Source organism: Hypanus sabinus, chromosome 13 (assembly GCF_030144855.1).
Source record: "Hypanus sabinus isolate sHypSab1 chromosome 13, sHypSab1.hap1, whole genome shotgun sequence".
In the NCBI taxonomy this organism is placed as follows: Eukaryota; Metazoa; Chordata; class Chondrichthyes; order Myliobatiformes; family Dasyatidae; genus Hypanus; species Hypanus sabinus.
The window spans coordinates 80,921,929-80,935,168 of NC_082718.1; the positions used below are offsets into that span (position 1 = coordinate 80,921,929).

The window sequence follows — 13,240 nt, forward strand, 5'->3', positions numbered from 1 at the left end:
GATGCAAGTTTAGCATATTTACTGTGTAAGATTTGCAAAATATACCTAGAATTTAATTGAGACACTCGTATGATGAATGACAGCCAGTGTCTATTTGATATAAGCAATATTACATGGGAATATACTGGATGATGAATTTAATATAGTAAGATAAATCTGAAATGCTTGACAACTAGCATAGCTGCAAATGAAAGCACCTTTTCAATTTGAAATACATCTTTTTCAGAAGATATGTACGCCTTGAAACAAGTGGCATTAAACTCTATTGGGATTATGCTTCTAGCCCCTGTTGAGTTCCTATGCCTAAGTGGAACGCCTTAGTTTATTTTCATTATTCAGGTACAGTCTCCAATAAGAACTGTCAATTAAATATGATTCTTTAGTGTCAAACCTAAATTCTAGAACTGTGGATATACTTCATTAGGAATTTGAGTACATTTAGTTTTTCACCTAAAACGTTCAAAAACTTCTACAGATGTACCATGGAGAACATTTTGACTAGCTGCAGAGAGGTATGGGCTGTCTACAGGACAGGATCGAAGAGTTGTAAGGTTAGTCTGCTCCATCAAGGGCAACAACCTCTGTAGTATCCAAGATATCTTCAAGGAGCAGTGCCTCAGGAAGGTGGTGTCCATCATTAAGGATGCCCAGCACCCAGGACGTGCTCATGTCTCATTGTTACCATCAGGAAGGAGGTACAGAAGCCTGAAGGCACACACTCAACAATTCAGGAACAGCTTCTTCCCCTCTGCCATCTGATTTCAAAATGGATATTGAACCCATTGAACCTCTACTTCTTTTATTTCTGTTTTTGCACTACTTTTTTAAAATTTAGCTATTTAATACACACACAATATATATATATCATGACATATGTCAGTGATACTAAAGCCTGATTCTAATTTTGCAAAACAAAAATTGCAGAATTCCTTTGCTTAAGTAGAGAATGCAAATCTAAAATATATTTATATTCCTCAATTCAAATATAGAGACATGCCTTTCTTCTTATTAAGAGAAGTTCTTGAGCATCTATCTTTTTCCAAATGATTAAAAATTAAACTGGATTCAATTTCAATCAAAATCTGTAGAATTACATCAGTTACCATATATTTTCAAATGCCAAGTTAAATGGAAAAAAGGAGACTACAGAGGAAGAGAAATAGAATTAGAGGGTTATAATAATCATCTTTTAATTTATTATGGGCCTCCGTTAGTCTCGAGAGACCATGGATTTGCACCTTGGAAAGTTTCCAGGGCACAGACCTGGGCAGGGTTGTAGGGGAGACCAGCAGTTGCCCATGCTGCAAGTCTCCCCTCTCCACGCCACTGACGTTATCCAGGGGAAGGGCAAGGGCCAATACAGCTTGGCACCGGTGTCGTCACAGTGCAATGTGTGGTTAAGTGCCTTGCTCAAGGACACAACATGCTGCCTTAGCTGAGGCTCAAACTAGCAACCTTCAGATCACTAAACCAATGCCTTAACCACTTGGCCACTCACCAACACTGTATATGTAACGTAATGAACACAAAAGATTCTGCAGATAATGGAAATCCAGACCAATACACACAAAATGCTGGTGGAACTCAGCAGGTCAGATGACATCTACAGAGAGAAATAAACAGTTGACACTTTGGTCCTGATGAAGGGTCTCAGCTTAAAGCATTAACTGTTTATTCCTCTCCATAGATGATGTTGACCTGCTGTGCTCCTTCTGCATTTTGTGTATGTTATGCTGTATATACAACGTATCTGTTTGCCACTATACTATTATATTCAGAACAATCATTGCCAAAAAAAATTATAAACTAAAGGATTTAACAAATCCTTTAAAATTCAAATCCTTTATAAGTCAATGCAGTTAAAAAGATCTAATGGCATTTTATAGGTCATTATATGAAAATTAAATACAGTATAAAACATAACATTATCATCTCCAGATAATGTGAGTGGCAGTGTTATTTCAGCAGCTTATATATTTTGTAAAAATTTACTTGCTGTTCCAGAGAGAAAGAACATTTATTTATACAGAAGCACATGGTAAGATAAATACTGTTATTTTAAAACAATGAAAAACACATTGCTATTTCTAAGGCTGCATCTTGCAAACAACTTTCTGAGTTCTTTCATATTGATGACTTCTTGATCCAATGCATACATTTTATATTGTTTTATACTAATAATAAATTGAGAGTTATGGCATCAATATTCCTGCCGCTGTCTGTAAGGAATTTGTACATTCTCCCCGTGACTGTGTGGGTTTCTTCCAGGTTTTCTGGTTTTCTCTCACAGTGCAAATACATTCCAGTTGGTAGGTTAATTGGTCATCGTAAATTGTCCTGTGATTAGGCTAGGATAAAATTGGGGGTTGTTGGGCGGTGTGGGTCGAAGGGCCGGAAAGACTATACTGTATCTCAATAAATTAAAACATTAAAATTCTTTTTAAAAGTATGACTGCACATATTTCCTGTATTTCTGAACAGATGGGGTTTCATTTAAATAAAATAATTTAAAAATTCTATACTTCGATTAACAATACTTCAGTTGTCACAAAGCAATATTTTATTTTAAGCAGTATCTCAGGAATAGTTACTGAGGCTCAGCATTCTATAACGTTGTCAAAATGCCTCAAAGTTTTAGAGCATCACATCCTAAAATGTCAACTCCTGAAAGTACGCGATGGTTGCACCTAACTGGCTCAATCACCTTCTTTCACAAAACACCAACAAAGCATAACAGTCTGTGACTCTTAAAAAGGTTCAAATGAATGTAAATTAATTCAGATAAGTTGCTAAATCAAAGCTCTCAAGGTTCCCTTAAATGGATGTAGAAGAGATATTTGGGAAAAGGGTATCAAATTCTATCCTATGGTGCTGGTTCAATAGTTATTCATCCATCACCAGAATTAGTCAAAAACAATTATCTGCACCCCTACCTAGCTCCATATGCCCATCATCCGCTTCTCCACCTGGTTTCATCTACCGCCTGCCAGCTCTGGCCTCATCCGTTCTCTTCAGCTACCGGTATTTATACTGGCTTTCTCTTAATACACTAAATCCTGATGCAGGACCTTGATCCAACAGGTCAGCAATCCTCTGTCTCCATGGATGCTGCTTGACTGGCAAAGTCCGCCTGCAGTTCAGTTCTCACTTCAGATTCCAGGATAAGTTGCTCTCTTTTGTCTCCAATTATCTGCTCATTATCACTTCGCTGTCTGTGGGAGCATGCAGTGCAGAAGCTTGTTGCCATGTTTCTTCTTACATTATAATGGTGTCTTCATTTCAATTGCTCTTCATTCACCATAAAGTACTTCAGAATGCCTTGATGAAATAAAAATGCTGAATAAAGACATGTCCGCTTTTAAATTTCAGAATCGAAAATCATGCTTGACCAATTTTACTGAATTATTTGACGTAAGTAACAGAAAGAACAAGAGAAAATCTGCAGATGCTGGAAATCCAAGCAGCACACACAAAATGCTGGAGGAACTCAGCAGGCCAGGCAGCATCTATTGAAAAGAGTAAACAGTTAATGTTTCGGGTGAAACCCTTCAGCGAGACTATTCTTTTCCAAAATGCTGCCTGACCTCTTGAGTTCCTCCAGCATTTTGTGTGTGTTGGTTGAATAGAAATAACAAGTCCCAGTTTGTCTAACAAACCCTGATACTAAAATCTCAAAGTCCTAACATGCTGAAGAGTTATGGCTTTCATAATTTTTTTTCCTTGAAGTAATTTGCCCAAAAGTAGACATAGTATTTTAACTGCGACCAAAGCATTTTGTGTTAATGCAGAAATGGCTTGCAGGCTTTTCATTTCATGATTCTACTGTATTTATAAAACCCAAGGCTCTATATAATTTTTACCTTAGGAACTTCATCAATTTTTCCTCTGACTTTTAAAAACATGGATGACTAAATTTGCCCCCTTTTCATGTCTTAAAATTTTCCCATTTAAATGTACATTTCCTCTTATTCTTCCTCAATCTATTTTATGTGTATTGTGTATGTCGGTTGATAGTGTGTTCTGCACCTTGGCCCCGGAGAAATGCTGCTTTGTTTGGCTGTATTCATGGGTTATTCATGTATGGTTGAATGACAAGTGACTTGAATTTGCTATCAATCCTTCTCCAAGAGGAGCACAACTGTGCTATGGTTTGTGTGCCTCAATGATCTGGAGAGCTATGTTGGCTGAAGTCAGGGCTTTATGCTTTGGCTCTAGATAGGGTCACCCATGCCGAAAAGGTCAAAAGGTAGAGGCCAGACTAAGAGTGGTCCACTGGTCCTCCAGGCTCGGGGTTTCAGCTCAGGGCTAACAACCCTGACTGGTAAAACAAAATTGTTACAAAAACAGCAATCTACATCTATATCTGAATAGCCAAAGAAAGACAGAGATGGAGGACCTTCATTGCTGCCCTAACCACCAGCGGTATAACGGGCAATAAATGAATTGTATCAATCCTCCTTTTTCCATATTATATTTAATATGAAATCCATCTATCCAATTAGCTCATCCAGAATTCAGTGACAGAACCCTTATAATTCATTGTACTCATATATTTCTGTGCTAATTACACATTTTGAGATTGTGTTGTAATCAATACTAAATTGTATTTGCATTTTGAGCAAAATACAATTTCTGACATTGACCACCAAGGAATGCCATCACTTATACCGTGGTGCTGGAAGGTTTGTGAGCCCTGTAGAATTTTCTCTATTTCTGCATAAATATGACCTAAAATATGATCAGATCTTCATGCAAGTCCTAAAACTAGATAAAGAAAACCCAATTAAATAAATAAAACAAAAACACAAATTTTCTTCTTTTGAAACCATTCTGGTGTTGATTTACTCTTGTCTTTTGGATCATAGTCTTGTTGCATTATCCAACCTCTATTAAGCTTCAAGTGACAGGCTGCTACCTTGACATTCTCTTGTAAACTGTCTTGATAAAATTTTGAATTCATTGTTCCCTCAACAATTGCAAGCTGTCCAGGCCCTGAGGCAGCAAAGCAGCCCCAAACCATGATGCTCTTTCCACCATGCTTTACAGTTAGGATGAGTTTTGGTGTTGGCGTGCAGTGCCCTCGTTCCTCCAAACATAGCAATTGTGCATTTCTGCCAAGAAGTTCAACTTTTGTCTCATCTGTCCACAGAACATTGTCCCAGAAGCACTGTAGAACATCCAGGTGGTCTTTTGCAAACTTGCGATGTGCAGCAATTTTTTTTTGGAGAGCAGTGGTTTCCTCCATGGTGTCCTTCCATGAATATTATTCTTGTTCAGTGCCTTTCTCGTTGTGGACACAAAAATAGAGACATTAGCAAGTTCTAGAGTTTTGCAGGTCTTTTGCTATTACCCTTGGGCTCTTTTTCACCTCACCTCCTTTAGCATTGCACATTGTACTGATGCTGTGATTTTTGCAGGTTACCCATTCCTAGGGAGAGTAGCAACAGTACTGAGTTTCCTCTATTTGTAGACAGTTTCTCTTACTGTGGACTGATGAGCACTCAGGTCTTTAGAAATGCCTTTGTAGCCTTTTCCAGCTTGATACATCTCTACAATTTTCCTTTTAAGGTCCTCTGGAAGTTGTTCTGATGGAGGCATGGTGTAAATAAACAGATGTTTCTTGAGAAGAGCAGGCTCTGTAAGTAACCTGACTTTGTGTGTCTTTTTTTTAATAGAGGGTAGGGACCTTTGAAACCCACACCTGCAATTTCATCTCATTGATTGGAGCACCTGACTCCAAATAGCTTTTGTGGAAGGCATTACCCCAGAGGTTCATATACTTTTTCCAACAAATACATGTATATTGGATCATTTTTCTCAATAAATAAATGAGCAAGTGTAATGTCCTTTGTGTTATTTATTTAATTGTGTTCTCTTTATCTAGTTTTAGGACTTACGTGAGGATCTGATCACTGTTTAGGTCATATTTATGCAGAAGTAGAGAAAATTCTACAGAGTTCACAAACCTTCTACCTCCACTATATCCTTCCAAATTGAAAAATATGTACGTATTCATTGCAATGTTCTATCTATGCTACCAGTGCGCTTAATCTGATTCAGAAAGCTTCTTATATGGCACCATATCAGAAGTTTTTTGATGTTTCATGTACACAGCTATTATATACTTATAACAATAAACTATTTTCTCAAAATTACTCTGTTAGCATTTACTTGACTTATATAAATTTGGCTTGCCTTTATTATACAAAATTATTAATTAACTCAAAACTAAATACAATTTATGTAAATCACAGACTCACTTATACAGTGTTTGCTGCAATGTCACTATTACTGGGTAGAAATATTGATTCATTCCTTGGGATCTATTCCTAAAGCCTCAGCCATCTCATATTACAAAAGTGCATCTTTCATGAACCTTCATTTGTCAGTGTTTATTGGTCTGTATGTTAGATTACTGTATTTCAAACATTATGACTTTGTAACTTACTCTCATCCCTGTAAGTTCCATGTACAAAATAAGCACATGTGGTACAGGGTGATTATTCAACTTTGGCCCCTTTTAGATGAGATATACATTAACTGCTTTTAAGAAAGGGTCTGAATGGTTTGTCTTTCCTGACATTGCTCACCGTAGGCATTCTAGCTACCTATGTTGCTGTAGCCTGTTAAAATATGATCAATATTATTAAAAGTGGGGATAACCCATGCACCCTACATTTTAGAACATAGTTTAAGAATTATTATGTCAATGACTTGGATGACAGAATTGATGGCTAAGTTTGCAGACGGTATGAAGATAGGTGGAGGGGCAGGTAGCTGTAAGGAAGTAGAGAGGCTACAGAAGGACAGGCAGATTAGGAGACTCGGCAAAGAAGTGGCAGATGGAATACCATGTATAATCATGCACTTTGGTAGAAAGAAATAAAAGGGTAGACTATTTTCTAAATAGAAAATTCAAAAATCTGAGGTGCAAAGAGACTTGGGTGCCCTTGTGCAGGATTCCCAAAAGGTTAATTTGCAAGTTGAGTTGGTTGTGAAGAAGGTTGTGAAGATTGTTAACATTCATTTTGAAAGGACAAGATTATAAAAGCAAGGATGTAACCCTGGAGAGGGTTCAAAGGAGGTTCATGAAATTGATTTCGGGATTGAAAGGCTTGTTAGATATGGTGTTTGACGGTTCTGGACGTTGGTAATGTGGATGTGGAGAGGATGTTTCCTATAGTGTTTAGGGGCAGGGTGGGAGTCTGCGACCTGAGAACACAGCCTCAGAATGAAAGGACATCCTTTTAGAATGGAGATGAGGAGGAATTTCTTACGCCAGAGAGTGGTGAATCTGTGGAGTTTGTTGTCATAGCTAGCTGTGGAGGACAAGTGATGATATTTAAAGTGGAGGTTGATAGATTCTTGATGACATGGGGCATGAAGGGATACAGGGAGAAGGCAGGAGATCGGAGCTAAGAAGGAAAATGGATCAGCTATGATGAAATGGCGTAACAGACTCGATGAGCCAAATGGCCCAATTCTCATCCTATATCTTATGGTCTAGTGATTAATCTGAAGCATCTTATGTTTACAATTAATATCATATTCTATGATACATTCATAAATCATATTGATGGACTTTGCTGATGATCTATAGATGTTGTCTTGGTCAGGGCCATCACATTGTTGCAGAATTATTAGAGGAGAGGCTCAAAGAGCTGAATAACAGACATATTAAAGAAGGAGAAAGTTGGATTATTATATCAGGTGCAAGGAGATATGATTATTCATTGTCGCACAGATTTCAATTTTGACTTTAACCAATGCGGTCTCAATGCCATTAAGTTGAACTCCATGATGAAGAATTAACAGTAGAGGCAAGGAGCTAAGCTCTTCACTTGTGACTAAAAACCTTTACATTTAATCCTCAAAGTATGGATTTGGATGCTGAGTGAGGTCAAAGCAAGGCCCAAGATTGGGTTTGGAGTAACAGTCATGGATAAATTGCACATGCAAAAAAGATTGACTATATGAGTAAGATATTGACCACTGTCTGCAAATACAACCTTGGAAGAATCTGTCTTTTCAGAAGCTGTGAATGCAGGATGTGGAAGAAAGTGAGGCACAGTATTTTAAAATGAAAAGATATCAAATCCATGCAATACATACTAAAAGCAACACACAAAGGAACTAAAGGAACTCAGTAATTCAGGCAACATCTATAGAGGGAAATGTATACTCAATATTTCCGTTCCAACATAGGAATGGAACCAATCCTGGTGAAAGATCCCAGGCCAAAATGTTGACAGCAGAGTTACCCTCCATAGATGCTGCCTGACCTAGGGAATTCCTCCAGGTCCCTCGTGTGCTCCAGGTTTCCAGCACCTCTGAATTTCGTCGCTCTGAATAAATTGTCAGAATCAGCATTACAGTTGAAGGAATAAAAAAGCCCTTTTGGGATGTGTAAAGCATATAAGCATTTTCCATTATACCGATTTTGCAATAAATGTATGTTTTGTAGAAATTTTAAAAATAAGACCTTCTAATTTAGCTATAATCATGCAAAGTTAAGGTGGACTTAACAGGAGTGGGTTTCACTATCCCACATCATTCTTGCATTAGCTTGCAGTTTCTTACCAGTATTCTACATGGACAAACTGTAGGACAATTTTGATTACAACTAACCTGACTTCAAAGGAACTTTGCCGATTTTTGAACAAGCTTACCATGGTGTGGGACAAGCAACACAAGTTAAAATAAATTTTAATTATTGAAGAATTATTCTTTCAAAAATTAATCCCTCAAAGTAGATTGGTCGCTAAAGGCATTAAAGTTAAATCAAACATATTATAATTCCTTTGAGTGGTTGGGTGTTGGAGGGATAGGTTTATCAGTATGTTGTCCATCAGTCTAGATTGTGGGTTGATTTTGGTCGATTATTAAGTACTTTCTCTAAGCCAAAATGGTAAGTCTCCATTACGGAGGAATTATACCTCAGTAAAAAGTTTCAGTGAAAAGGGATCAAAACTTCAGGTTTAGGTTTTTGTATCCGCAGGATTTGACCTGCATTTTCACAGGTCTAGACCAGCCAAATGGATGTTTTTATTTGTCAATTTTTAATCCTGCTGTCTGCAGTGGAGTTAGATTTCATATTAAGTAAAAACTGCCAACTGGCCTACACCACCACTGAATATTAATCACCAAAATGCACAACAAGATCTATTGCGTTTATTTAAAAATTGACATGATTCAAATTAGAAGTTACTTCACATTAAATTTGCCCCACCTACCACAGCAAATTAAAAATCGCCGTTGTTGATAAATGAATTGCATAAGGAATTCTTGCTACTATGTATAACAGTCCTTATCTCATTAAATGCCATGAGAATCTGACAAGACCTCGATAACACTGCTCTTTCCGACACTAATCGCGTTGTGCCATTTTAAATCAGACACGCACTTCACAAGCTCCTCCGGCTTCGGCGGCAAAACGAGTAAAACGCGTTTATTTTTCTGTGTGTGCTATTCTCTCATAGTCTACTTTGTAAAAAAAAACACGCTGTTAAATTCTTATACCGGTGCAGATGAAGCCTCCGTCATCCAGTAACCCCGATCCAGCGAGCTTCTGACGAAAACTAGGATTCCAGTTCCAGGTTTTCAGAGAGATCCTTCCTTGACACCAAGAGGAAGTGAAAAGCTTTCAGTCTCAGCTCATGGCCACTGTACAACAGAGAGCATCAGTGTGCACCAAGGAAAAAGAGACAAAATAAAAAAAACTGTTGCAGAAGAGAAGACCTGAGAATCTTTAGAATCATTCTGGAGGTTTCCTGTTCCAGGAATGAGGGCTGAAGCCTGGCTGGTTCCCAGATGATAGAGTTGGACAGAGTTTCTGGCTGTTAGCTCCCTGAATAAGCGTCTGGTTTTCCCTCCCTGTCTGAAGCAGGGTTGCTTGTTTTCGGCCCCGGGGAGGTTTCGGCGTTCCTCCTCCCTGCCTTGTGGCCGTCTCTGGGTGTTTGTGGGTGCCCGTGTCCCTCGGCTTGTGCCCTTCTTTGAGAGGCTCCTTTTTGCTTCTGTCTCTCCTGGCAAGATGGCGGATTTGGAGGCAGTGCTGGCTGATGTGAGCTATTTAATGGCGATGGAGAAAAGCAAATCGACTCCAGCTGCCAGAGCCAGCAAGAAAATTGTACTTCCAGAGCCCAGGTAAGCATCGGGGAAAAAATAACGAACATTGAATGGACAATATCTCCATATCCGAATTTCAAAAAATACAGCCCGTTTGTCTTGACAGGCGTTGCACCATCAAAACAGAACAGCAGCAGCTGTCATTTATTGGACAATTTCTCAAAAACAGTTTATTATAAAGCAGTTTCAAACCTAAATCGTTGAAAACAAGCTTTAAAGATCATATGAGCCCAACCTGTGTATAAATCCAACAGAACTGAAACGACGGTGGGATTCGAGTCATTTTTTGCATGGTTGTCGTTAATGTTCCAATTTGAATGAATCACAAATATTATTTTATTTATTGTTTAATTGTCTTTAAATTATCTTGTTGAAAATAATTTAAAGGAATAACGTATTTGAGCCGTTTTAGTATTGTCCGGGCTGGGTCTTAGGTATCTTTTAAAATCGAAATTTTTTTTCACTGTAGATAGTGCAAACACTAAATAGTGTAGGTTGAAATTGTTTTTTTCCCCTTTGGAACCAGCTCATCAGTTTTCTGTCATTGTTCTGCATTTAAAGATCCCGGTAAGAATCATATTTGAAAATGTTTGATTCAAATCCATTTAAATAAAAAAGAACCGTTTTGCAAATGCACTGGGAAAAGTGGTAAATTCATTATTTTTGATTAAAATAACGCTGTTAGGCCTTCCTGCAGTGTCTGAATTATGTGAAATATTTGTTTGAGAAATGTTTACGTAAAGTAGGACCAAATATGAATGTTGTATTATGTAAAAGTGAACGCAACATTTGGTTTAGGTTGTGCACCAAAGTTAGATTTTAGAGGAAAAGATACATTAAATTTTAGTTTTTGAGAATAGGCCATTCAAGCTTCAGTAACGCGATTTGTGTGGGTTTGTGTTTCCTTCCTGTCTGATCTGAACAAACATAACCATGGAGCAGAGCATGCAGTGTTGAGTTATGAGAGAGTTTGTGGATACTCTATTTCTGAAATGTGAACAATAACTACTGGAAATTTAAATGAAATCAATAGCTTTTAGAAATTACCTGATGTCTGTGTGTGAATGTTTTTGTTTGCTGAATGCTACAAATTCTATGTCTTGACCAGCTGTAACTGGATCTGACCTTTTAAGATTAAATGTTTGAGAAAGAGCTGGTACACTGATATGAAATCTGTCTAATTTGCTGCTAATTATTTTTTTTATACTTTTAAAGAACAACACTATTGTTATAAGTATGGTATGCTGTACACTACATGATTGAGTGATCAAAATACATAGTTAAACCATAAAACGGTCTGGGATATGTTGCATGTAGCAACGTATTTAAAGTTATGCAATTTTTTCCCCAAAGAGACCCACTTGTCAAAGTCTCACTTCAGTTGACAAATCCTTGCAATTGTGAATTGATAGATTTGAGAGAAACTAACCAGTTAGCAGAATTTTTAGAGAATAGGTAGCTGCTGAAATTAGTTTCTAAACTGAATTGGCAAAAAAAACATTCATTTTAGTTGTGTTTCGAAGTAGCTATGAGGTTGTTAGGATGTTATAAATAAGTATTGGTGACTAAAATATTGCGTATTTGGAGTCTGCATCTGAATGGTTTTATCAGCAATTAATACCCTTTCCCTTGTAATTTATGGAGAAACCTCAATTATTTAAGGAAAAAACCCCAGGAATTAGACAAATGTTTTTTTGGAATGATCCTCTGTTTATAATATTTCTTGAATGTCTGTAAATTACAGATGTGCATTCATTCACAAGCTGAAAGGCCCTTAACTCACTCCTGCAACGCCTGTGAATTCCGAAGAGCTCTCTCACTAATGAAAGATGAGTCTGAATGTATTACTCTGCCCTTGCTGTAATAGTTTGGAACATTTTATTCTTTGGTATTTGATTGACTCTACTTAAAAACCACCTAGCTGTTTGATCGAGTGATAAAATGTAGTAGCAAGTACGAAGACTAGAAATCCCAGATTTGTATCTAGATTATGGAATGTGTGGGCCAAAGTTGGGGTGCTTCAATTAATGATTGTGCTGGAGTCAAGGGATTGGAAAGATTAGTCAAGATATTAACTTCCAGTTGATACCTATGGTCATCTACTGGAAAATGTTGTAGTTACTGTTCCGAATGGTTGAAAACAGTTTAAAGCTAAAAGAAGAATTGCTACTTGATAGGGATCCGCATAGCTGCCAGCAAATATCCGAGCGCAGACTATTGCATTCAGTTTTCATGATTGCTAAAGCAGAGCACTTCCAGTATTAAAGGAGTTTTGGAAAGATTAAAAGAATGACAGATGTGTGGAATTTGATCTGAGCATTTTTTGTTATGGTTAAAACTGGGAGTATTGAAGGAGGGAATACAGAAACTTTATTCTGTACCTTATTTGAGCTTTCCTCATCTTATTGAACAAGGAGTTTTATATGCAAGATTGTTCTTTGTTTGGTTGGACCATACATAACTTTGGAAGCACCTCATGGAGTAAAATTCCCTATACAGTTTTCTTTATCTTACCCAGCCCAATATTACCTTTGTTTTGCATTCAAATTTACTGTTTCTTATTTGTTTATTGCCTGTTATGCCACCGGCAGCAATGAAGGTCCTCCATCCTCTATTGTGCCCCAGGTGTGCAGGAGAATTAATTATGTTAACACTTGTGTACATGAGGCAGAAGATGTTTTAGTGCTAAATTTAAAGTTAATATATACATTACCTGTGTACAGAACATTTATGAAAGCCATATTTTAAAATGTTAATGCTTCAGGGTACTTAATTCCTGCACTTGAATATTATTTGTGAGTTTAAAATTACTTTTCCACTTCTTCCCAATGCCAGAGTCTGTTCCCCTGTTATTGAACAGTGATTCTAAATACTTTAGATTGATGCTTTTAATTAAGAAGAATTTATTGCATTCTTCAATGGTTCATATGAGTTTATCTGGCAAGTAAAGTCACGCAAGCCAAGAAAAGTGTTAGTTTCAGTGTTGGTGTGTGTTGATATTGTTTGGTTAACCCAAAATAGATCTCTGTATCTCTGTTAGGGAGAGGAAAAGTTGCTGTGCCTCATGATGGTTTTAAGCAGAGTGTGGTTACAACTTGCAGCCATCCTAAGCAAA

At 37.4% G+C, this 13,240-nt stretch overlaps 1 protein-coding gene across 1 annotated transcript in view; it reads left to right on the top strand.

The window, feature by feature from the left end:
* The first annotated feature begins 10,012 nt into the window (after positions 1–10,012).
* Positions 10,013–13,240, top strand: part of grk3 (G protein-coupled receptor kinase 3) — a 262,680-nt gene continuing 259,452 nt past the window's right edge. The window contains exon 1 of the mRNA XM_059988030.1: positions 10,013–10,143. Within this exon, the coding sequence (XP_059844013.1) occupies positions 10,031–10,143 (113 nt within the window). The 5' untranslated portion in view covers positions 10,013–10,030. The remainder of the gene's footprint in view (positions 10,144–13,240) is intronic.